Source organism: Papilio xuthus, unplaced genomic scaffold (assembly GCF_000836235.2).
Source record: "Papilio xuthus unplaced genomic scaffold, Pxut_1.1 DF825946.1, whole genome shotgun sequence".
NCBI classification, from domain to species: Eukaryota; Metazoa; Arthropoda; class Insecta; order Lepidoptera; family Papilionidae; genus Papilio; species Papilio xuthus.
Window position 1 is genome coordinate 4,934,759 of NW_013532703.1, and position 26,959 is coordinate 4,961,717.

General features: G+C 33.7%; 3 protein-coding genes across 8 annotated transcripts; 2 read left to right on the top strand and 1 right to left on the bottom strand.

Annotated features, from left to right (window-relative positions):
• The first annotated feature begins 262 nt into the window (after positions 1–262).
• Positions 263–5,522, top strand: Vps53 (vacuolar protein sorting 53). The gene is made up of 12 exons (XM_013321868.1): positions 263–476; positions 554–760; positions 889–1,107; positions 1,251–1,374; positions 1,450–1,565; positions 1,842–2,009; positions 2,407–2,530; positions 2,677–2,753; positions 2,962–3,096; positions 3,520–3,661; positions 4,036–4,204; positions 4,445–5,522. The coding sequence occupies exons 1-12, from the start codon at positions 351–353 to the stop codon at positions 5,235–5,237; spliced, it is 2,400 nt and encodes a 799-aa protein (XP_013177322.1). The 5' UTR covers positions 263–350; the 3' UTR covers positions 5,238–5,522.
• Positions 5,523–6,107: 585 nt separating this feature from the next.
• Positions 6,108–20,212, top strand: LOC106124647 (polypeptide N-acetylgalactosaminyltransferase 1). 6 transcript variants are annotated; one of them, XM_013321524.1, is made up of 20 exons: positions 6,108–6,515; positions 7,504–7,704; positions 7,971–8,130; positions 8,782–8,992; positions 11,954–12,045; positions 12,300–12,427; positions 12,716–12,811; positions 13,209–13,288; positions 13,486–13,622; positions 14,122–14,295; positions 14,596–14,674; positions 15,029–15,197; positions 15,654–15,708; positions 16,022–16,478; positions 16,756–16,965; positions 17,286–17,386; positions 17,688–17,800; positions 18,078–18,163; positions 18,483–18,655; positions 19,060–20,212. In XM_013321524.1, the coding sequence occupies exons 1-20, from the start codon at positions 6,197–6,199 to the stop codon at positions 19,241–19,243; spliced, it is 3,225 nt and encodes a 1,074-aa protein (XP_013176978.1). In that variant the 5' UTR covers positions 6,108–6,196; the 3' UTR covers positions 19,244–20,212. The 6 variants fall into 6 exon arrangements, with proteins under 6 accessions (XP_013176978.1, XP_013176977.1, XP_013176982.1 ...); XM_013321523.1 differs by lacking the exon at positions 8,782–8,992 and adding an exon at positions 9,572–9,785; XM_013321528.1 differs by lacking the exon at positions 8,782–8,992 and adding an exon at positions 9,572–9,785 and having other exon boundaries at positions 16,756–16,866.
• A 1,258-nt stretch (positions 20,213–21,470) lies between these two features.
• On the bottom strand, positions 21,471–25,250 carry LOC106124056 (uncharacterized). Its single transcript, XM_013320508.1, has 7 exons — positions 24,973–25,250; positions 24,522–24,607; positions 24,095–24,409; positions 23,647–23,768; positions 23,042–23,180; positions 22,643–22,767; positions 21,471–22,378 (listed from the first exon to the last, which is right to left on the bottom strand). The coding sequence occupies exons 1-7, from the start codon at positions 25,089–25,091 to the stop codon at positions 22,058–22,060; spliced, it is 1,227 nt and encodes a 408-aa protein (XP_013175962.1). The 5' UTR covers positions 25,092–25,250; the 3' UTR covers positions 21,471–22,057.
• Between the last annotated feature and the right edge of the window lie 1,709 nt (positions 25,251–26,959).

Genomic DNA, 26,959 nt, shown 5'->3' on the forward strand with positions numbered 1-26,959 from the left:
GTAGCAGGATTGCAAAGATAAAACGGAACGCTATGGAAGACTTAGTCGAAATTGTGAAATTATTGATGTAAACTTTGTCAGTGCCTATATTTTTTCTATTATTATACGTTTAAATTGTAATTCTATTGATTAACCTGTTTAGTTTTCTTTATATAACATTCAAATTACACTATTAAAATTACCACTGCAATACATTTCTGAAAAATGGAGTATTTTATTTCGTCATTGCTTGACATTGACGTTGACGTTCACATCATTTGATAAGCGTTTTCAGTTTTCAGTCGCACTTCATGTATATTTGTTTTGTTTTGAATTATTCCGATTATTATTTATTATATTAAACCGCAAAAATGGATTCTAATGAAATCCTCGATGATAAGGATAGCGGACCTGAGGTTCAGATGAATTTTCCCAGTTCAGTAATGAGTCGAATTGAGGAATTGATGGGAGAAACTGAACAATTCGACAGTGACGAAGTAAGTTACATATTTTATTGAAATTTAATTATTAATTTACATGATGATGGCGACCTACAATATTATTCAACCCGCAGTTTGACGCTGTAGCGTACATAAACCGAGTATTTCCGACTGAACAATCTTTATCTGGCGTGGAGACGGCGGCTGCGCGCTGTGAATTCCGTCTTGCATCTGTGCAGCATGACATCCAGCGGTTAGTTCGGGAGCAGGCTGCACAGCGGGACGTTGGCCAGCAAGCTCTGCTTGAAGCTCAGAGATGTATTGGCGAATTATCATTGCAGGTAACATGTTATATGTAATGGTAAAATAGCTTGAGAAAATACTGTTTGCGTTCTTGAGTTGTTTTGGACTGTTTGATTAACATTAATGGAATATTATGAAACTATGAAATAGAATATAAATATTGCAGGTGACAGAAATCAACAAAAAAGCAGAGCGCAGTGAGAGTATGGTACGTGAGATAACTGCAGAGATCAAGCAGCTGGATTGCGCTAAATGGAATCTGACGGCTGCCATTACTGCTCTCAATCATCTGCACATGTTGGCTGGAGGAGCGGCAACATTGCGTGGTTTGGCACAGAGACGTCAGTATAAGGAGTTGGTGTTGCCATTACAAGCTATTATGGAGGTAAAGGGAGTTTTGTTAACAAGAAGCATCTTAAAAAAAATTACTTTATGGTACTGTCAAAAAACAGCTTGTGGGCTTGAAACGAGTTATTATAACTACTATGTATTCATTAATAGTTTTTGCTGTGTTCATTATAATTGCAGGTGCTCCAACACTTTGAGTCTTATAAAGACATACGTGAGTTGAATGCCTTACGTGATGAGGTGCATACAATTCGTGCCCAGTTGGCTACACAAATACTTGCAGATTTTAAAGATGCCTTTACAGGTAAATCAAGAATTTATTATCAGCATCTATTGTACCCATTATAGAGTTGAAATAACAAAATTCCACTATTATCAGGTAGCAAGAGTGGCGTGTCCCAACGGACTCTAGCTGAGGCTTGTGGTGTGGTCGATGCACTGGACCCTAAGGTCAAAAAAGAGCTACTTAACTGGTTCATTTCTATGCAACTACAGGTAAGTTTACAGTCTGAACTTTATCTATACTATAATATCTGAAATGCTCACAGCATAGACTAATCATAGCTGATTTTTCTATAAATTGTGGCAATTAAATGGGTAAAAAAACAATTATAACCTTGGCCAGTCATAAATTGATAATACATACTTTTTTGAACTTTTAGTTATTATTAAAAATAATTCTCATTTTTTTGCGATTTGAAAGTGATGACGTCACTATACAGTTGATTTTGCGTATTTTAATTTGAACTACACTGTTATGATATTTCCCAGGAGTACCAGCACTTATTCTCACCGGAACAAGAGTGTGCTTGGCTGTCACATATAGAGCGTCGGTACGCATGGCTCAAGAAACACCTTCTCAGCTTTGAGGAGTCACTTGGAGCTGTCTTCCCACATCCCTGGCTGCTTAGTGAGAGAATTGCTAAACAATTCTGTAAGGTATGTCAAATGCTAGGTTAATAGAAGTTACAGTTAATAAAAACTTACCTTTATTATTTACTAGCTGTCGCCCGCGACTCCGTCGGCGTGAATATATAAAAAAACTTAATTAGTGTAGCCCACAAATCCATACATCCATCTAAACATTCGCATTTATAATATTAGTAAGTTAAATAGAAAGCATCTCAAGGCATAAATTCGAAAAAAAATGAATAAATAGTATCCTATGTCCGTCTCCTGGCTCTAAGCTACCTCCTCACCAATTTCCAGGCATATCGGTGAAGCCGTTCTTGAGTTATAAATAGTGTAACTAACACGACTTTTTTTTATAAATATAGATTTGAACTATTATTGTTAAACTCGGAGTTATTTATCATTAAAAGGTTTCTTTTTCCAGATAACGCGATCTGAACTGACAAATATAATGTCATCTCGACGTAACGAAGTGGACGTTAAGTTACTGCTTTATGCAATACAAAAAACTTACAACTTTGAAGTGTTGCTGCATAAAAGATTTGTTGGTAAGAATATTTTTTAAACACTGAAGATGAGAGCACTAGTGTATAAGTTTAAGGTCATTTTAATTATGGTCCTACTAGCACACTTTAACTTACTTTCGCATTTGTAATATTAGTAAGATATATATACTATATTGGTCTTGTTTCAGGAACTGATTTTACAGGTACAGAAAACATAGAACCTAGTTCAGATAAACAAGCTCCCTTCGAAGATGACAATAAAGAGGTAATTTATTTATAACAAATTAGCAATTGCCCGTGACTTCGTCCATAAATAAATATAGCATATGTTAACCGGGGATAGTGTAGGTTACCAACAGTGACAGTTTTTTTAATTGTTTCAGTACTTTCCGAGCTTATTCAATGCAAATAAACAATCAAATCTTTCTTGTTTATAATATTAGTATAGAAGTATAGATTACATTTATTTCTAGGGTCAAACAGAAGAAGTGCCGGCCAGTGGATCTCCATGGGTGGGATTGATCGGTGGCTGCTTCGAGCCTTACCTCTCGCTGTACATTACCAGCCTGGACACAAGTCTACGTTCCTTAATGGATACGTTTATACAGGTAACTAGCTTTTACACGCGACTCTGTACGCGCAAAATAAAAAAAACTTTAATGTCACATCCCATGGATACGGTATAAAGCATCCTATGTCCGTCTCCTATGTTTAAACTAACTCTCACCATTCAGCCAATTCGGTTCAGCCGTTTTTAAATTATGAATAGTGTAATTAACATGACTTATATATGTAAGATTTGCTTAAAATGATTAAAATAAATATATATTGATTAGTATTATAATAGTAATTGTCACATTTAAAGAATTTCTGCCAAAAGGTCACACATGTTTGACAAATTTGTTTATTCAAGCTATACTTCAAACATCTAAGGGATTATGTACAAATGCGTCGAAGTTGTCCCATTTGCGTCTATCAATGAGTATTGCCATATGCCAATATTCAAATACAAATTGTATTTATCACGTTAGGATGCAAAGTCATCGGACACTGGCAACACAAGCAATGTGAACACCAGTGGCGCTGTGATCGCGAGCTGCGCTGACCTGTTCCTATTCTATAAGAAGTGCTTAGTTCAGTGTGCTCGACTCACCACAGGAGAACCAATGCTAGGTATGTTTGGTGGTTTATCTTATTTCGATATTAGGTACTTATAGGTATTTGACGGTTAAAAAGAAAGGAAAAAGAGCCTTTTTATATTAGTAGATTTCTTTCCCCACGCAAAGGGGCTTACTAAGATCCTTCACTGACTGTATGGTCTTTGCGACTGTAACTGTCTTTGACTTTAGGTAATTTAGTTATATATATATGCACGTAATAGTTGTCTATGCTACGTAGATAATAGACAACAACGAAATATCTCACGCTCATAACTCAGAAGGGTAGGCAGAAACCCCATACCTGTTTTTAGCACGGTTTTGACACTTCTTTCACTTCTACATTAATACATCTACGCATACGTGCACGTCGGTTTTGTTTACTACTAGAACTGGCGGGCGTATTCCAAAAGTATCTACGCGAGTACGCGAGCAGCGTGCTGCAAGCGGCGCTGCCTCGCGCTGCGCCCGCGTTAACCCTGGGCTCGCTTGGGGCCGCCAACATGCCCAGCCTCGTCACCAACCTGCACACACTGCTCAGAGACGAGACGACCACCAGGTAACAATACTTTGATACGAAATTTTGACAAATTCATGCCAAAGACTCATAGCCATAGGAACTATGGTCCATATGACCATTTAATTAACACTGAGTATGTTATAGCAACCAAAACAATATAACTTTTTTTGTCTCAATGGGCAGAGCACTGCTCTCCAAATTAGGATGATGCGCTGGTTGATGGAATATAAAAAGCAAATGCCTAATTAAATAACAAAAAAAAATCTTATATTATTTCAGGTACACAAAACAAGAAATATCAAAGATAACCAGTGTCATCACCACATCGGAGTACTGTCTAGAAACAACAGTACATCTACAACAGAAACTCAAAGAGAAAGTAGCTCCATCTCTCTCAGACAAAATAGACCTCGTTCCGGAACAGGATTTGTTCCATAAAATGATAAGTAATTGTATACAACTGTTAGTACAAGATTTGGAGTTAGCGTGTGAACCGGCATTGCAGGCTATGACTAAAATATCATGGTTACATTTCGATAATGTCGGTGACCAAAGTTCCTATGTCACTCAAATAATCATGCATTTAAAAAATACGATACCAAATTTGAGAGATAATTTAGCATCGTCCAGGAAATATTTCACACAATTCTGTATTAGATTTGCAAATTCATTTATACCTAAATTCATACAAAATGTGTATAAATGTAAACCTATTTCCACAGTTGGTTCGGAACAGTTATTACTTGATACACATATGTTGAAGACTGCATTACTAGAGCTACCTTCAATAGGTTCTGATGTCAAAAGACAAGCTCCAGCGACTTATACAAAAGTGGTTATCAAACTAATGACTAAAGCGGAGATGATTTTGAAACTAGTCATGGCACCTTTAGATGGAAATCTCGAAGGTTTTGTTGCTCAGTTCGTTCAACTTCTCCCTGAAAGTACCATAGCTGAATTCCATAAAGTTTTGGATATGAAAGGTGCTAAGTTATCTAAAACGCAAATGAGTTCATTAGACGCTAAATTTAAAGATCTCACTAAATCTGTTAATAATGAAGGTAATAAATAGAGTTATAATTCTAATTCAAATTAAAAACATTGCTTTTAGCTATATGTTTGAATGAATTTAAGGCTTATTTTATTTAAATCAAATGAACTGGACTTAATTGTTGTAAACATTCCATTTTACCAAATTGTTTTTTTTCTTTTTATATTTATTACTAAAATATGTCTTGTATTAGTAGATTGTCTTCAAAAGCTAACTATTTTCATTATGTGTATTGTTACGAGAGTATTTATTATTATATGTTTATTTTAATTTGTATAAAACAAAGTGAAAGATTATTTAAGTTACATATTACATGATATACTTTTATCTCATCACATTAAATAAATATATTATAAGAAATTTTGTTTCAATTTAATGTCATCAATGATAATTTAATAAGTGTAATGAAAAAAAAAACAGTGTTGCCAAATTACGTAAATATTTTGAATGAGAATAAAAGATTGGAAATGACGACAGGAATGCAAAGAAATGTGAATATACAAGACTAGATATAATTAAAAGAAATCTTAATGATGATCAGTTGTATATGAACAATACTTTATTAAATCATGCTCCCAGTTCCCTACAGTCCTAAAATCTCTCAATTTAAATCGCCAGTCTTGGTTTATATCCAGTATAGTGTTGCCGCGTGTTAGTATTTTTCCTGTCTCTAAAAAATAAATTACAATCACGTTTCGTTGTTAAAAACATTTTTTGTTGTTAGAGATTATGGATACTGCTTATTCCGTAAAATTGCTTTTTTATCCAACTTAAGGAGGTGTAAAAGAATTAAAAATCTTTCATGTTGTCCATTACCCATTGACTTTGTAATAAAAATCCAAAAGAAAGATAAGGCTGAATGAATTGTTTATGTTTGACTTTCCTGTTTAAAAACTGGAACTGTAAACAACGAAATGTCAAAGTCAACTGTTCGCCGCTCCGGACGTGTAGTTTGTAAATTAATTTAAAAAAATTATAAAATGCATTTTCCTCTCCGGAAATGTTATCACGTTATTAAAGTAGGGATCTTTTTAGTGATTATTGTAACAATTCTTACGTTATTCGAACAATGGCGGGGTGGTAAGAGATCGGCTCGCGCCCAGGATGTAGACGCACTTGAAGATGAATATGAAAAACAAGTTCTTGAAGACGAGGCAAGAATTATTCCTGGACTAGGAGAAGGTGGAGTAGCAGCGCGTCTAGTTGGAGAAGCTAAGCGTCTAGGAGAAGAGTCCGAGAAAGCACTAGCTATTAACGTATATTTAAGTGACCGGATCGCGTATAACAGAACTTTAAAAGGTAAGTTGTTATAGCGGTAACTTCTATAAGTAAGTCCAGTTAGAATAGTAATCACTCAGACGGAAAACTCTATTATAGTATATGTTTAAATTCTTGTATGTGAGATTTTTCAAGTATTAATTTTTTTTATAAGATTAAAGTTCAACTTCAGCCACAAGCTGACAAGAATGTCAGCTTGTGGCTACAACTATACATTTACGACATTTTAGTACATAATTTAATAATTGTTATAGTTTAAAAATACTAATATTTTGTCAAATATAAGCATTTAAATTGCATAGCATATAATATTGATTGTGTTTATGTATCTTTGAAATACAATAAATATTTTATTAGGTAGTACCATGAAATTAATTTTCTCTGCAATTATGAACCTAGCGCTTATCACAAATTACATACTACTGTGAAAGCTTATAGTATTTTTTAATAGAATCATTTTATTTTCCTACTTATGTATGCCATGTATAATATTTTTAAGATGTAAATATTATGTCCATTATTTCTATCAGTTAGATAAAGATGCAAACTTTAATATTCATTTTAGGTACTAATTACATTCATCCTGATTGGTACTTGAACACAATACATTGCTTCTCTTGTTAAATAATATGTTTTCTGTGTTTCTAAAATGTATTAAGATGCAGCTTTGAAAGCTTAGGCTGCATTCACACTAATCATAGCACATCTGTGGTTGGGTACTTTAATTACATTTTGTGTATGTATGAGATAATTTATATAATACTGTTTGGAAGAAAATCCGACACTGTGTGATGTACTGGCACAACACTAGCCTTACTAAAATGTCCCCCCACTAATCATGACATGACATTTGACGCACCATCCGCACCAAAGGATTCTAATTAAAAATGTCTAAAAATATATAGTAAATACACATAATATATAATGTATCTGACAATATGAAGGATTCCCATCTATATTTTCTTCTAAATACTTTGTTGCCAATTTTTTTTTTATAAATATGTTATAGACTACCGTAATCCGGCATGTCGTCGTATGCTCTACGATGCAGAGCTTCCATCTGCTTCGGTGATCATCATCTTTCACAATGAACCATATTCAGTTGTGGTGCGAACAATATGGAGTGTGGTGAACAGTGTTAGAAGATCACAACCATGGTATACAAGGGCTAATTACGTGGAAAGAGCTACCGGAAGGACTATGACCTTAGGTTAGTATTTTTTTACTTATAATCAATCTTCTTGCAATTTTAGGATGCAAATGTTATAACATTAGCTTCTTTTTAAACTCTATAACAGTGTAATTTTCTATTTTTAAACTTTGCAAAAGGTAAACACACCGTATACTTAGAAAACAACTCTTAGCACTCGTAAGATTCCATAACTTTCACTAAATGCATTCAAAGAAAAAGAAAAATTAAAGTTTTAAATTATTCATTTGTTCCTAGCCTTATTAATTTCTACTTTTCGATAACAGGTTATGCAGGACAAGATCCGAGTTCACCATTTGTATACTTGAAGGAAATAATACTCGTGGATGACAATTCTACGTTACCAGAGTTAAAGGGCAAGCTGAGCCATTACATACGTACTCGATTACCACCAGATTTGATACGTATATTAAGACTACCTGATCGGTATGTACTTTTTACTTTTAGAATAATAGTTAAGATAAAAAAAATCCAATGGAAATTATCAATTTTTCCATTTTTCAATAGCAATGTTCAACATTATCGCGTTGTTGTGTGAATTAAACAACATACTTATAAATCGAGATAACGAACGCAAATTCTATGCTGCCAGTGCATGTTTTATGAAATAGGTTAATGAAAAGTTTCTAATACATTGATTTCTATAAATGGACTGGCTATTACACCTTGTATTTTGTGCCTATTTGATTATTGCCATTTTGGCGCTGATGGTACCGGCTTGTAGCGGTGGTGTTGATTCGAACTAAAAATATAAATAGAATTAACTGGCACGTTACATCAATAGGAGCCATTAAATCGGGACGTACGAAAAACTGTTAATCCAAGCAATCGCCTATCCATCTATAAAGATCTTTGTTTTAATATAACTACGCAAAATATGCGATTTTGATGTACCTGGAACCAGTGATTAAAAAAATTATAAAAGAATGAAATAGAAAAAATCTTCCCTTAGAGGCCTTAGGGTAATCATGTCAAGGCTAGGGAAAGTTAGAAGTGCTGTTTTAAGCTCCTTAGGTTGGATTTAACATTTAGAAATTAAACTTAGTGAAAATTATTACTTTATTTCGCCAAACTTAGTGTGGGTTTGATCCAAGCGAGACAAGCCGGAAGTCAAGAGGCGAAAGCCGATGTCCTGGTCTTTTTAGACTCACATTGCGAAGCTAACGAAGATTGGCTTAGACCGTTGCTACAGCGTATAAAAAATAATAGAACGGCCGTGGTTACACCCATAATTGACATGCTGGAATCAGATACTCTGGAATACCAACCCGGCAATGCGGATTTTGAGGTGACTAGATTTGAACGTCAAAGACGTTGTAGTGTAGGAAAGTAAGTAGACTAACTTAAAAAAAGATTAACAGTGATTACTTACGATTTTGTTGGATGAAATCTACAAAACATACTCGTAATGGATTTCACTATCTGGGTATTTAATTTTTTTCTTTTATAATTAGTACAGTTTAATCAGCTGTCTCATTTCATAAAGTTTTTAATATTGACATACTAATTATTATCATATTCGAGTACAATGATACATTTGTGTTCATATAACGTTTGGGTTAACAAAAATATATTTTATTTAGTCCACAAAATAATAATTTTAAATGTCGCCTTGGATACAAGCCATGTTTTATGTCTGCATTGACATTAAATACTTTTTGTATTTATGTTAGACATCGAAAAATTACAAAAGACAAAAAAAAAACCATCGCTCTTTTGAAAAAAAAGTTTTTTTTTGTGCAAAAACAAAAAATCTAATAGTAAAATGTCTTTTTACTACCAACTTATTTATCAACGTATATTCAATGAGATAGTCATTTGAAGTTCAGACCTCAAAATAGTGTTGCAACGGAACTTTCTTGTATAGCGTGGGTCTAACTCGAGCGCGGCTGGCGGGCGCGAGGTTCGCTAAAGGCGATGTGCTGGTATTCCTGGACGCGCATTGCGAGGGTCAGGCGGACTGGCTGCGGCCGCTGCTGCAGCGTGTCAAGGAGTCCCCGACCAGTGTGGTTGTACCCATCATTGATGTCATCGAGTCGGGAAACTTCTACTATAGTGTGCAAGATCCAGAGGCGTTTCAGGTGCGGGCTCGGTATACGACATGTGACAGCTATTTTCTTTGGATTGCACCAAATGTTGGATAAAATAATGAAATAAAGAGTAAAAAAAAATTAATTGTCAGTTTTTTGACAAAGCTGAATCTCAGTGCCTTGGGCAAATATCTTGCAGATCTTTCTGTGTCAAGTACTGAATATGTCTAGATTTTAAAATAGTTTAAGATTCCGACGCCGTATAATCGTTAGTACAGCAATGCCTTAATGTAGATTTTCTCGTACTAACCGCTGGTTTGTAACACCAAAATCACTGTATAAAATATATCGTGATGTGTCATTGTCCCTGACAAAATAGAAGCAACATTATGTTTCAAATGGGGATTTTGGTATGGGAAACCCACGGTTAATACCATTAAGGTATTCTGTGATCATAACATCGGTGATCAAAGAAATAGTTGTTACGATAGTGGTAAAGTCGTGTGTTCACGTGTTAACCTATCACCAGCTCCACGCCACGCTTGCACATGTCACGTTTTGCACATTTTTTTGTTACTATTTGTTTCTTACGTTCAATTGTTTTCAGTTCGCCTTCCGTTCGTTTTATGACGTTGTTTTTTTGGGCCTGGATGTTTTTGCTTTCTATATGTTTGTGTATTTTCTTGTGTGCATTTTTTTTGTAAATAACTATTTTAATGGATAAGAGAAAATGTGTTGGGTACGTAATTATTATAAAAAAAATTAAAAACAACACGCCTAGTAGGTTATTAGACTGACTAACGAAATTGTTGACCAGAACAGGTGTTTTAAATAATAAACAAAGTCCAAAAGATGTATTAATATAATCAACAGATTAGATATCTGAATGTGTAGATATCCGCAGGCAGGGTCTGATGCGCGCGCGCATGACAGGCGCTCGGTCGGCGCGGGGGGACGTGCTTGTATTCCTCGACGCCCACTGCGAGGCTGGATCAGATTGGCTGCGTCCTCTACTTCAAAGGATCCGACACAAGAGGGACGCGGTACTGACGCCACTGATAGATGTCCTCGACCAGACCACGTTTCAGCTGGATGCAGCTGAACATTTCCAGGTCTAGCAATGTGCGCCTGTGCTTCTGTCATGTCTGATTCAGCTCAAACCTTTAGACTTCGATGAACTATAGTCGTAATAGAATGAAGTTCGCATGATACTAACTTTGAAAGCTTATTAACTTGATGTTTATAAAATTTAAAGTTGACGCAATTGGTCGCTCCAGTTCAAAAGCAACGTTGTATTGAAGAAAAATAATTGCTTTTAGATTGTAATTGTTTCAGGTGAGAAATGATTGTTACGATATAACCTAATTCTCACAAATAACATGACATTTGTGAATTCGATATTCCTTTGATCAACTATATTCTTACTTGTTGTGTTATGTGTAATAATTTAATGGAATATTTCACAGATTAAAAAAAGAAATTAAGAAAAGAAAAAATAAAGAAATAAAGCAAACAATAGAAAACAAATATACCATTTTTTGTTTTAGGTTATGTAACCGGCTTTATAATTTTAGGTCAACAAATAACTTTATAAAATTCGTTCTACAGTTATACCTATTAATATAATTTCTTGCACTTGTTTAAACAAGAAATGAATTGGTTCTTAACTCGTCTATGCATTTTTGTAGCCTACTAATCTATGTAGAGTATTTTTAAGTAGTAACTATTTCATTTTGTAGATTGGCTTATTAATTATTTAGCTTATTTCTAACACACTTACATTTTACACTTGTACATATGTTGCCTATTAGATTTTTGCTATTTCACTTTTATGTAATTTACAATGTATCTTTGCTTTATTTGGCTTTATATTTTTAAAGTTTTTGGCAGATTATACATCCCTAACTCACCGCTAACTTAGATAAATTGGGAGCTTATTTAAGTTAGAAGTTATCTTTTATTAAGATTTTAATTTTATGATATCAAAATATTAGTTAGTTTAATTTCATTGCACTTTTATCAAGATTTCTTACACCTAGAACTCTGCTATACTCTGAAATCTTAATTGGTGGATGAGACAATCTCTTGGCGTATATTTACTATGATAGACGACTTTGCAGTATTTACTTCAAAAAATCAAAAATCTTTCTTCAAGATTGAAGATAATAAGTTTATGTATGTATGTTATTAAGATGTACTTAAGTTATGTTATTGTTTAGGTTGGGGGATTCACTTTTATGGGACACTTCACTTGGATAGATGTGCCTGAAAGAGAGAAGAAACGACGCGGCTCCGACATTGACCCAACATGGTAAGTTTATATTTTATAAGGCATTGAGATAGTCGAATAGTGGTCTAGTTGTTGGCCGGCTAATTGATCTAGTTGGCAGTATAGTTGGTCCAGTTATTGGTCAAGTAGATGGTCAATACGTGATGGAAGAGTTGCAAAGTTGAGGTGTTGAATTGATAATTTCAACTGCTTTACTCGGTCTTTGAGTGTTCACTAAGGGTGTTCTTTAATGCAAGTTAAAGTTCGACTTTAATATGAAACCTTAACTTCAATAGGTCACCGACAATGGCGGGTGGTTTGTTCGCAATGAACCGCGCTTACTATTGGGAGTTGGGGGCATACGACGAGCAGATGGCGGGCTGGGGTGGAGAGAACCTTGAGATGTCCTTCAGGATATGGCAATGTATGTTTTATTCTTGATCGTTATGATGAATCTGTAGAAGTTCCTAGTCGTGGATTAGACTGATGCGACTCCGCGGAATTAGTCTCTTATTACCTAAGAATAATAAACAATTTTAGTCGAAACGAAAAGCATCGTAGTTTATTATTTAAAACATATAAAGTCTTACGAACGAAGTATTCTGAACTGGACGTAGTATAAGTTTTCACGTGAAGTGAGTGATGTTTTAATAAAAAGAAAGAGTTTTTGCGCTTAATAAATTGATTTTTACTAATGTACTGATTATGTTAGGCGGTGGTACACTGGAGACGATACCGTGTTCCCGTGTCGGCCACGTGTTCCGCAGCTTCCATCCTTACGGTCTGCCCGCTATGTCGGACACGCATGGTTTGTACAGAAAACCAAAGATATTATAATAGTAGAAAAACGACATAATTATTAGCTTAAAGGTTTTTCCAGATAATGTTCTACATCTATGTCAAATTTCAGCGAGATCCATACAGCCATTCTCAATATACCTTCAAACAAACATCCATCCATCCAACCATTCGCATTTATAATATTAGTAAGATTTACGTCTATATGATGAAATAGTGATAGGAGTATCCTATTGTTAATTTTAAAATCTTTAGTACTATTTTTATTTATTTTAAGTAAAGTAGAAAACTTGATTAAATTTCCATCAATAAAGTAGTCGGGTGAGTGACTTTTGTGAACTGTGAACTGTTGCTTTTGAATATGTTTTTTTTTTCTTGGTTTAAATTTCTCTATGTAAAAATCTCAGGTATCAACACAGCGCGCATGGCGGAGGTATGGATGGATGATTATGCAGAGCTTTTCTACTTACATCGACCTGATCTACGTGTGAGTATAATATTTGAAAAAAAGTTTTTTATTTATTGTTGAAAATTGAAATTTATATTAAAGGTAGACAACGCATATGCAATTGTGTATGTCTGTGGGCAACGGTCACTTCGCTCGTTTGACTTACGATATATAAAAAAATAACAGTAAAAAAATTACCAAAAAAGTGACGTGTTTAATAATGGCATGATTAACAGAAAAACCCAAAGATCGGTGACGTGACACACCGGCGCATCTTGCGAGAGAAGCTGCACTGCAAGAGTTTCCAGTGGTACCTCGACCATGTCTACAAGGAGAAGTTTGTGCCCGTACGTGATGTCTACGGCTTTGGAAGGTTAGTGCACTTCGATTAATAGAAATTACTGCAAATATCTCAAGAAATTTAAAGTTCCAGAATTATTCAAGTTATTGATTATTTAGTATGTTGAAATGAATTTTTATTAAAACAATGTGGAAGCTTGTAATCAACTGACATTTAATTACTATTGCACAGATAACCTCAGTACATAATGTTTTTCTATCATTCTACCATTGATATTACAATAGTATAGGTGGCGCTAGTTACTACGTATTATTTTGTTAAATTGAACTAGAGTATATAAATTACAATTTTCCTAAGGCGTGGTGTATTTGGTATAAGTCATTTCAAATATCTTGTCGGCTCTTAACTTCGCGCGAGTGCAGATGACCTTAGGCCGCCAAGATATTGGAAAAGATCATTATTAATGGCAGAAAAAGTTCTTTAATTTAAATAATTCATTCAATAAACTGTTGAATGAATGACATATGGGTCGTTGTTCTGACAAATCATACCATAACCTGCTATTTCCTAGGTTTATGAACGCGTGGAGCAACCTATGTCTAGACACGCTACAGCGGGATGGGGAGGGGACACCACTTGGCGTGTATCCCTGCCACGACACGCTGCAGGCCACGCAGTACCTCTCCCTGTCTCTCAAGGGAGAGTTGCGTGATGAGGAGAAATGTGCTGAATTGCAGTACACCAGGTATCAGAAGTTTATTTTAGGAAATATATTGTTAAAGAACGGAAAATTTGCATCTGGGTCTACGATGATAGATGCTAATCATAATAAAATCTAAAGGGTTGTTATAAAATTCTAAAGGAAAAGATTAATATTACGTATCTATAAAAAGTTAGGGACAAGGGATACTAGAAAATCTAAATTTTCGTTAAATACTTTGCTACCCGAAAGGGTTCCAGTAGTCAAAAAAGTTTCAGAATCGCTGTCGTAGTGTATTTGATTTCTTTTTATTTTTTAATGACGAAATATTTATTTGATACACAGACATATACCTGAAGATAATATAGACGGAGAAGGTCGCAGAGTTCTGATGGTGACATGTCATGACAAGGATCGAGGACAGGTAAATTTATTGTCAAGCATTTAGTCAACAACTATTTGATATTTTTACGTATATTCCTGTGTTTTTATAAATTACGTCTATTTCATTTTTGAAGTCATTCGATTTGTAACAGAAATGAAAAATTATAACGATTTCTCTAAAACAATTCTTCTTCCTAAACAATTTTACCATTTATAAGGCTGTAAAGTACAGACTTATTACAGACTAGCCGCCCGCCCACTTCTTTTCAAATATCTTAACGGCTCAAGGTCATCACCGCGCTGCGCAATGCCCTCTCCTTGTATCCCCTACTCTGAAGTTAGAGCCGCCAAGATATCTGAATACTATTATACAAAGTTTGTATCCGTGTGTCAGAAATGGCAGTACTTGGACAGCAAGCAGCTGCAGCACGTGGAGTCTCAGCTGTGCCTGCAGACAGGCGAGCGGCCCGGCGCTGACGTCACCGCGCGCCGCTGCAGGGACAACCTGCCCGCGCAGCAATGGCTGATAGACTACAGCGAGGATAATGACTTCAGAGCCTCCAGTACGTACAAATGGACTAAATAACTCATTTTTAGTGTCTTAGACACTAAGACACATAAGACATCTTTTGTGTCTTAGCTAAGACACAAAATATGTCTTATTTAGATTTTTCTTACGTGTCTCGTTCTAGTTACGTCTTACATTTTGTTCTTCACCTCTTGACCTTGAACTACTGGTATTATTAAATGGACAGGCTATAAGACGTATTATTTTGTGCATATTTGATTTTTGCAATTTTCCTGTCGATAGTAACGCTTCATAGCGGTGTCGTGGATTCGAACTAATAATATAGATAGAAAGAAACCGTCACGTAACATTAACAGGCGCGTTTAAATCAAAGCAAAAGCCTTTTAAAAAATGTGTTCCTTTTTATGTTTTTTGTTATAAATTATTTGAACGTGCCAATTTATTTATGGAGATCTAGTACTTCCAGAATTAACGTGATAATATTTTGCAGACGATATTGAGCCCAGTGAACAAGAAGTGAATCTAATGCGGCTGAGAGGACAACGGTAAGAAATATATCTTCTTACTAATAGAGTAGATGGATGAATGGATGGATGGATATTTGTTAGAAGGTATCTTTAGAACGGCTAATAATTAGCATAGATGTAGAACATAGTGTGGAAGAACACATAGGCTATTAATTAACTTTTTAAATTACGCGCGGGCAACAGTTAGTAAGGAGTATTTAGAAAGAGTTAAATTCAATATTTACAATACATCAAAAAAAAGAAAAAATTATTTGTTTTCCGATTAAAAATTTAGTAATTTACTAACTAATTGTTAAAGTGTTAATTTAAATATTCCAATTATAATTTCCAGAAGAAAATCACGTTCTCTTCTCTCCGTCGAAACAGAGAACGAAGCTAAAGAAGCGCGCAGATCTCACAAATCTAAACGTAAAGGGAAGAAATCAAAAAAGAAGAATAAGAAGAAAGTAATCAAGAATAAATTCATTCTAACACTCGTCCGTACGATGAAGAATAATACAGAGGAACATCTAGAAACGGAGATACATTGCAAGCATACACGACTTTATCCTAACAACACGTTTGTTAGAGATCTTGTTACTATACTTAATGATAATAATATCAAGGTGATAAACAACGGTCGTGTATTCGAACGCAACAAGGTGACAGAACTAAGCAAAGACAAGAAAGTGGAGAAAGTGCTCAAGAAGATGGACGTGCGGATGCCGCCGGAGGAGCAGGACACAACCAGCGTCACACCAGCGCTGCCTCAGCCACATAATTCTATTGGACAGATACCGGTAATGGAGGTAACAACTTACTAGTGATACGGATAGTATAACTTGCATTTTGAAAACCATAGTCAAATAAGGATATCTAATTCACTACAGGGCTTATCGCGGTTGGTTCTGTCAGAATATATATAAAACCTACTTAGAAATAGAAAATTACATAAAGAAATTATGACATCTATGACATTTTTTGACATTGACAGAGGGGCGCTAGTGAGTTAACTTCATTTAGTTCGACTTATGTCCACCGATTCATATAGTCTTTTTCTATTTATAATATTTTAAAAATCGTCAGGTACCAAAGCAACCATGGCGCAACGGGAAGAAGCTGAAGCCGGGCAGGCTGGTGGAGGAGGCGAGTGGTTCCGGGGCTGGGGCCGGGGGCGGGGGCATGGACGAGGACGAGGTAAATGTCGCCCCGGCGGGCAGGCCGCCGTCCACACAGAACAAGATCATTGTCGAGGAGTTCGTCGAGGTGAAGCAGCTGCCCAACGACGCGCCGCAGGTCAGTCTGTGGCCGGCGACAATAAACTACTAAGTATAACTCTATTCAAATATCTTGGCGGTTGACCTTGACCTGCGCAGTTTGTACACCGCCAACATCTAACATTGTATTATGCGGAACCACGTATAATGTTCCGAGCCACCGAGATATTTGAATACCTCAGTAATTCTATTAGTAAGAAGCTACTATAGAAATAACTCTAAGAATGTTTGTACAAGAATTCGTCCGAATTAATTAACGGAGCAATATTTTTAATAATTTTAAATAATTTATCGTGAATAGAATGTATTTTTAATGATTTTATGATAAATTTGCTACAGGCAACAAAGAAAAGGAAACATAGACGCAAGCACACCACTATGATCCCGATGTACCAACCTGATGACATTGAAGATACGCCTTTGATGGATACAAAGCTAAGGTAAATATACAATATTTATTAAATTAAATGAATAAATTTATAATTAACTAACTGTCGCTCGCGATTCTGTCCGCGCGAAGTTTAAAAAAAAACTAATTAGTAGTCTATGTGTTCTTCCAGACTATGTTCTACATTTATGTCAAAGAATCCGTTTAGCTGTTCTGCGAGATACCTAATAATAAACATCCATCCATCCATCCATCTATACATTTAAACTTTAGCATTTATAATATTTGTATCAACTTCATATTCTTCAACATTTTTTTTGTATATAAATTAAATTGAATGTAATTAATTTTAGAGCTGGTCTGCCGACTTGGAGCGATGACTACGACAACTACAAGAGAGAGACGTCGGAAGAAAAGGTCGGCAACATGATGATTAGTGTTGAGAACTCACACTACCCACCGCAGAGTAAGTATATACTGTCTATATACAAGTCTAATCTATACATAATAAAAAAAAACATGTTAATATGGCTTTTCGAAAAAAAAAATAGTACACTGTTTGCGTTGCTACTAATGAAAAACTAATTTAGATTTTTTTTTTCTGCGCCGATTTTGATTATTATTGTTAATTCTAGTTGTAATATTGCTTATATTCTCACCTTAAAACAACTATGTGAAAGTTGTATAGATAACTTTGGTAAGATATGAAGAGATGTGAGTGCTTATTGAGATGTTATTATCAGATGTGAAGAGTCACTTCGGCAACGTGCTGGTGGAGCGGCTGCAACACGCGCGGCCCCACGTGCGCACGCAGAACGGACCTTACATCGTAAGTTCATTTACGTACTAACATGTAAACACACATATGCCAGCGATTTTATCTATGTTAACATGTTAATGGAAACTTTAACATAAAAAAATGGTAAGAAAAAACAAAAACAATAAGGAATTGTGCTTATAAATAAAAAAAAAAATCTCAAATTTAAAGTACGAGTGTATTAAAATTGTCTAATATTATTTTTTAAGTAAGTTGGTAATGAAATAAAATTCCTTAGGATTTTCTAAGCTTATAATATTAATTTGCATATTATTTTATTTGAAAACAATTAAATTATCCGTATATTTTGATATCGAGTGGTTTTGCAAAGGAACCGGGGACGAGTGAGGCGCCGGGCGAGGGGGGCGAGGGCGAGGGCGGCGCGGCCCCGCAGGCCCCGCGGCCGCGCGCCCAGCAGCCAGTCAAGCTGGTGATGAAGAGCAACCTCACCTTCAACCTTGGCGATGAGTTCTTCAACTGGCGACGGAACGCTGATGACGTCGCGTAAGTTTGTTACAAAAAAATACGCACATGTATATGAGTACGCAATACGTACCCAACAAAAACTACAAGTTGTCCGGTTAATATAGGTTTTAATAAGTACTAGGGGTCGCCCGCGACTCCGTCCGAATTATAATAAAAACATAATTATTATAGTAGCCTATGTTCTTCCAGACTATGTTCTATATGTATGCCAAATTTCATTGGGATCCGTAAAACCGTTCTGGACATCATCCATCCATTAAAACATTCGCATTTATAATAGTAGTATTAAGTATGATTATTTTAGTTTAGGTTACTTTGTTCACCAGGTTACCTATTTGTTTTTCGTTATAATTTAATTTACAGACCACAGATTAAATAAATAAATGTTTATGCTAACAATAAACCTAATTCTTTAATTCTAGACAATTCCTGGGCGAGCTTGGTATACCATTAAACACAAACGCGACACGATCCATCGTCAACTGGACGAAGCCGCTAAAGATCGAGGTGAAGGAGCCGCCCCCCGTGCGCAATGCCACCGCCTCCAGCGCCACGGGCGAGGACTACTCCTCGGGGTCATCAGACAGCGCCAGTAAGGAGACATAGACAACAGTCGCCATCTTGTGGCAATTATTATCTTGTGTCATTCACCATCTTGTGGTAATTGTCAACTTGCGTCAATCGCCATCTTGTGGCAATTGTATTCTTGTGTCAGCCGCCATCTTATGGCAATTGTCAACTTGTCAAACGCTATCATAGACACGTCCGCGTACACTCACTGTCAAACTTCGACTGACATCAAAAGAAAGCAATTTGTCGATTATTGCCTTCTTTTGATGGCTATAATTTTCAAGCGCCGATCGTGTATCTAAAAAAATCAATGTTTTTACATATATTAATAATTAAACATATCTTAAAAGACAATGTAACCACAGAATCTAATTTTTAAGACTGAGTATTATATAAAATGCCGTCCATTTATATATTTATATAGTATATAATAGAATTTAGTGCATACAAGGTATATTCAGGGCTAGAAAACGTCGTTATAAATATATAGCTTTTTTGCTCATACCAGTGTTTATTGGTAATTGTTTGGTAAAACATTTTGACAGAAGTTTGTCAAATGTGTTTAAAACTCAGTATTGGACAATCATGGACGACCAACATCGCAAGATTTGAGATTTTTGCTTTTAATATAGTCGGAATGTATATTTTTACATAATTTGTAAATTACTTAAAAATGTAATTATTATTCTATTGACAATTCGCTATAAAAAGTAGATATTAGATAGTTGTTTATGCATAATAGGTTAAAAGTGTTTTATGTTTTGTTGGCATAATATAAGAAGTTCAATATTGTGTTTTTGTGTAAATATTTATCAAAACTTATTATTTTAAAATTAAGTGAAGTCTTGTTGTATATTACTAGATGGCGTTACAATATTTTGTAAATTTGAAAACATCAAAATAACTCACACCCCTAACCCAATGGGGCAGACAGAAAGAGATATTTAAAAATTATAACATAACTATCTGTCGCCCGCGACTCCGTCCGCCTGGAATAAAAAACACTTTTATAAGTTTTTCGATCCGAGAATTAAAGATTATAAAACCTTTTAAATTATGTTTACTTTATAAAAAAAATAATTATATATTAATATTAGATTATTTTTTTATCTTTCAATTTCGATATGAAATGTTATTTTGTTAGTGGCGCCATCTATTAATCTCCATGGACTTTAACGACTATGGTTTTTCTCAGTCGTGTCATTTTGGTGCTCAATGTCGTTAACCTAAGTGTACTTATATAGGCATAATATTTTATTGTTAAGATATATAGCTGTAGATTATATACTTTGGGTTTTGACAGCCGATACTTGTATTTATACATGTTTCTTAAAGGCAATATGTCACGAGTGTTATTGTAATTTCAAAATATAGTCGAACCGAGTTAAACGAGAGTCCAAGAGATCGTGATATTTTTCACTCTTATAGTAGTTTCTATAGGACGATCCCAGACAGTCCACAGACGGACCAGGTAGAACAAAGCTGAGTTTTTATTGCAAATGAAATTGAGCTTTACACAATATTAACAACGTTTAATTTACCTTGCACGCTTTTTGTAGACTTGAAAAGTAAAATTAAATCGAGTAAGGTTCAATTTTATACTATTCTACTCTGCTCTCCGGTCTATGTGAAGTTAACCTGAGTTTCTCGCTTATGGAAGTGATCCGTCAGGATAACTCTTATATAGGTTTCTCGCTTATTCAACTTCGACCGTAATTATTTTACGTATTGAAGTCGACTTGTCTAATAATATTGAATTATGTATGGATATTAAAATATGTATTTATGATGTTTCTTGTATGTTTCGGCAGTGGAAACTTGCTTATATTTGTTACATTATAAAATGAAAAGATTGTATATGGACATTTTAATATGTTTTTTTATTTTATCGCTTTGAAATGATAGTGAACTTCAAATGATTTTTTTTTATTTTAATTATACTCAAAATGAATCTGCTGAAATGAAAGAGAATATATTTGAATAATCGGTTTAATTATTTACAATAAATTTTACTTGTATTACATAATATGTAGAGATCTCACTTGGTTTTCACAAATGTTTCATACATTTTACGAGAAAATCACAGAAAATTCAGACTTATTTCTTAGAAAATGCTGAAATAGTATAATCGGTATCACAAAGTTCGTTTGGATTTTCTTCGACATTTATTTTTCTAACAAAATATAACTCTAAATTATGTTTTTATATTAAAAAAATTGAGTAAGCAATTTACTCACAATTTTTTTTCTCAAAACATAATTTCTAAGAAAAGAGTTTTATATATAATTTTGTAACAAAAAAAATTAATGCCTTAAAAATAACATGGCAACGTAAGTAACTCAATTTCTATGTGCCTAGAAACTAGGAACTTTTAACAATTTGTTAATATAAATCACGAGTAATCATATAAGTTGAGTAACATTCATCTAGAAAGGTAATCAATACATGCAGTTTACCCGATACATTTTGATACTTAACGTTTGAAACAAAAAATGTACTTCTTGGTACTTAAAAATTTGGCATTACAAAACAAAATATATGAAATTAGTAATTATAAGGAACGTGCATTTAAACTTTAAACAGTAATTTGAAAATTACCAGTATTTTTTACTATAAATATCAAGAGATCTCTTTAGAAATCTTGTGGGTTTTGATTGCTGTGAATTGAACTAACAAATATTTTTGTCTCTGTCTTTTTTAAGATAATGTAAGGGATGGCAATATATGCCAATATCAGCAGTCAAAACCCACATGAATGTGAATAAATTCAACGAGACTCTTGCTTTTATCAGGTACAAAATAGCAAATAGGAAACAGTTTCGCAAACAGAAAAATTATTTTTTTCTCTTATTAAAATTTACACGGCCTACCTCTACCAACTCCGATAGGTCTTTGTAAATTAATTTGAAAATCACTTTTTTGTAATCTACCACGACCTCGTCCTGAATCTTGTATTTCACTTTTATATGAACCAGCAAGAAATATATCATCGAAAGTTTTTATAAATGTTTTCTCTCTGGTTAATTCATCAGCACGATGACAGGATGTATCGTAATCGTGTGTCGGTTGCTCATCATAACTGCTTGCCTCGGTGACAGCTCTCGGAGAGAAGATTACACCATCCCCTCCGTATAATGTTGGGTTGGTTAATGATAGACACGAACGAATACGCTGAAAGAGATACATTTATAACTTGTACTAAACTTTTTATAATATTTGTCTATGGATGAAGGTAGTGTGAAAAATTTAATTCTTGTCTATGTGTTTCATTAAGGCAAATAATCTCTACAGTAGATCTTCCATGTAAATTTTAGATTACATTAAGAAACAAATGACTTATTAAAGCAATAATCGAAATATATTGAGCTTGAATTTATGCTCTTGTTACATATGAAAAAATCAAAATATTTAGGACATCAGAAAATAAGCACTGACTTTTCGCTGGTTCTCCTCGTTGAGCAGACTGCGCAGCAAGTTGGTGTGAGCCTGCACCGCCGCGCGCAGCTGAGCCGAAGACAGGCACGCCAGCGAGTTGGCGCTCACGTCCGCCTCATTTAACGCTATACAAACATATGTGTACCAAATCTTATAAGATACTAAAAACAAAATGTATTAAAGACTTTTTGAATCGATATTTCTCGTATCGATTCACATTTATTAATCTTGGAAAAGATTGTGACCTGTCAGTGCTGTCAAATTTTGACAGATTTGACAGCTGTCAAATTTTGACAGATTTGACAGCTGTCAAAATCTGGACAGGCGTTGGATAGACAAGAACTAATTTATTGTTAAGATCGTTTTGTGATTGTTAAAAATGACAATAATGTAACTAACATTTGGGCAATGTCAGCTCGATCTCTGATGAGTGTGGCGCTACGTCCGCCCCTCTCACAAACTCGCCCCAGCTGTCCACTGAGTTGTTACTGCTTTGCATCTCAAAGTTGTCCGCCTCAACTCCACCGTACGAATATAACTGAAAAGTTCCAGCATTTTAGTCTTTCAATGAGTTTCCACTGCCGAAACAATTGTACATAAACATTTCTTTGTATTGAATATACAATTTTGTACTGTTTTGTTTCTAGATTGCCGGTGTTTCAGCCATAAACAGATGTAAGGCTACTCATGTTGACCTTCCCTTTAACAGACTATCAAAATTTTTCTATCTTCTTATATGTAAAATTCTCGTGTCATAATGTTAGTTACCATACTCCTACAAAAACTAATTGACTAATTTGTATGAAATTTTATATACATATTTAGTAGGTTTGACAACAGACTACTATCTATTTTTTCATACTGCGGAGCGTGACAGATAGAATACCATAAACTAACACATAATATTCATCCAATAACAGTAAAATTATCTCTTATTAAAGAAAAATTGCAAGTTGAGTTAATAGTAATAAATGTGTAAATTAAATAACTAGAATAGTTCTTACATTATTAGACAGCCAATGTAGATCATCAGTAGGCACCCAAAAGGGATCTTCTCTCTGTCGCCAGTCGAGTGTATTTGCTGCATTATCTCCACAGTCTAAACCATTGTTAACTTGTGACAGATCTAAGTGAACACATGATGTGAAGTTAGAAAGTCTTTGTCTTAATTATAGTATTAATTGGAGTAAACCTCTTTAAAGACAAACTATTCATTTTAACATTTATAAATTTACTGATTGTCATATATAGTCAAACCTGAGAGATCCCTTGGCCTCTCTTATCTAGGTTTGAATGTATTTACAAAAAGAATTGGTTAATTAAGTGATCAATAGAATTGCACCAAAGCTATCAAATTTAATTTTATATTGTTTTTAAATAGTAGACATGGGAAAGATTTTGGATTGCACTGATAAAATGCATTAAACTATGTTTATTATTATTTTTAATTACCATTAGGATAATACTGTCCAAAGTCAGGTACTATTCTCCAATTTCCATTATGATCTTGCCAATATTTATCATCCTCCAGATATCTATAATTATTTGAATTGTTTTGTAAATCCTCTGTTTGCGGATCTAAATAGTTCTGTACAACTTCTATCCGTCCATCCAAAGATGATATTTCCGGTAATTCTACCAATTCAACCGTATTATCTTTTATTTGCTTAATTTCTTGAATATCTGTAGCTAAATTTGAGACATGGTTGGCGTTTTCAATATCTTTTGATATATTTACAAGTTGCATATTAGTAGTTACACTGTTATCTATAAAAATATGAATAATTGATTATAAATTAAACAATTTGGACAAACAAGATAACATTAAAAATAGCATACAAATAATTAATTTGTCAATAATAAGCAAAAGTACACTAACCAGGTTCTGTATCAAGAAATGCATTATTTAGCTGAGAAAATTCTACTTTAGGTTCATCCACATCATAAGTCTGGTTCAAAAGCTTCCTACAAAAACACAAATTTATTTTCACGCATATGTTAGGGGTCATAATATGAGATTTAAGTAGTTACATCACAACTACTGGAGACTACTATGGCAAATTAGAGTTGTAAAATCTACAAACATGTAAATTTATTTCCTGCTTTCTGCAGAGTAGAGGTAGAATAACGATCATTATAATATAGGTGGTCAACTCCTAATTGGGTTGGGCTTGGTTAGCTGAAGACCTTATAGTAATCAAATTGGAAGGTTTCTTCATCTTTCTACTGGCGTTCATTCGATTTTGCAAAGGTGAGCCATACAATTGATTGATGTAATTTCGGCATGATTCGGTATTATAAAGTTTTATTGAAATAGTTATTGCACTTACTTGAGATTTGATATTTTATCACGTTTATATTTCTTCGCATCCGATAGTTTCCAGTTTTTCTTCTTCTTATAAAACTCCAACCGATATATAGCTACTAAATCTGGTTTCGGCGACTCCATATCTTATGTAAAGGTATACGAAAATGAACTATAGACGAATTTAGTTATAACAAATACAACAAATTTATAGCTTTATTCTCTTGACATTACAAATTGTTCTTTTTCCTATAAATTTGTAAATTGGCGGTAGCTGTCAAAACAAAACAATTTCAAAACTGCTTTGAGATGTGAAAATTTACCCATAGTCACGTAAATACATTTTTTCTATCACAGATTAAAGGAAGTAAAGCATAAGAACGTAGAATAGGATCTAAATATTTTTATTTAATACAATATAACTCGAACAAAAGTAATACTAAACCACTTCTATAATAAAAAAATATAATAAAAGAATTTTAAAAAGACCATTAAATCTATTTTCAAAGTAAAATTAAGTTTTAGGTGTCAAAGTCTAGATTCGTCAGGATTAAAAAAATCCAGTTTACCAGGAGTTCTAAAAAGATGCTCTTAACCATTACATTGTTAATTTTTGAAACCGGTAATTATTATTAAAGTGAAAAATGAAAAAAATCTTTATTATTACAAAAAAAGAAATCAACTTATTGTGTTTAGTTTTCGCATTATGTACTATTTTGCGTAGTGAGTCTATGCATACACTATTTAGAAGGATGCTGTAATACTTGTAAAATGAAACAAGCAATAAAAATGACACATTTTAATCAAATTCAATATAAACATGTTTTTGGGTATCTTAAGTACTTATGAACGTTTATTTTTCTGTTTTACTACACTTAAATAGAAGCTGTAATTTCATTTGTAGTCAAATACATACCACATTATAATTAATAAATAAAGTCGAACTAGGACTTTGTTTTTACTTTAATTTAAATATGATATAATTTTTTCTAAATGCAATTTTAATTTATTTTCTTGTGGTCTCTATGAATATGAAATAGGTAGTCGTGTATGGAATTTGACGTTTCTCAGTATATAGAAAAAGCGTTCATTTGGAATGATACATCTGCTGGCTTATATCTTAATATTTAAGACTAAAATGGTGGAATGCAATTTCAAATTGTATATAATATTAAAAGTATACAACTATTCTGGTGCGAATACATTATATTTTTTAATTTCCATTGAACATAGCTTATGCCAATATTTAAATAAAAAAAATGTTTTAACTGATTTTTCAAATTTATTGATAAAGTGCAACATTATTAAAATATAGTTGTTTAAAAACGGTAAAGTGCACACCTAAATAACATTAAAATCATCTTTACGTACATGACTGAACTAAAAAATAACTAAAACTACGTACGCAAATCATAAGCACCCAAAACTAAAAAAACTTATTTAATACAATTAAAATTAATTTCTAAATTAAAAGGACGGATACATCAACTGTATTCAAACTCTAAATTGAGCCATTTTATAATGTTTAGGTTAAAGATTATTTATATCCGGAAAACTAAAAAAAAGTACGAGGAATGGAACGTTTTAGAAGCTGTCAGAATTGAAATCTTAATAAAAAAATCATGTTCTTAATTTCTTAAATGACAATAAAACATAACATTTTGTACCTTAACTGGATAAACAGTGTAAATATGGGATTCTTTATAAATAAAGCCTCCACAATTATTAACCCTGATTTGTACTTAAATCTAACAAAACATTGTAATAGTTACTCAAAGAATTAAAATACACAATTCGTAAACATTCCGTTAATGTAAAAAGTTTTTAGTTCAGTAAAAAAATGCAATAAATATTTACTTACGAGTAATCGGGGCATTGGCCGTAAAATTCCATTGCTTTAACACTTAGTAAAATATAATTTCATTTCTCTTTCGTCGAAAAGAATATATAGTAGTAATATGACAAACGGAATAGTGTCTTTGCCGAAATTAAAAAGAAAAAAGCTTATAAAT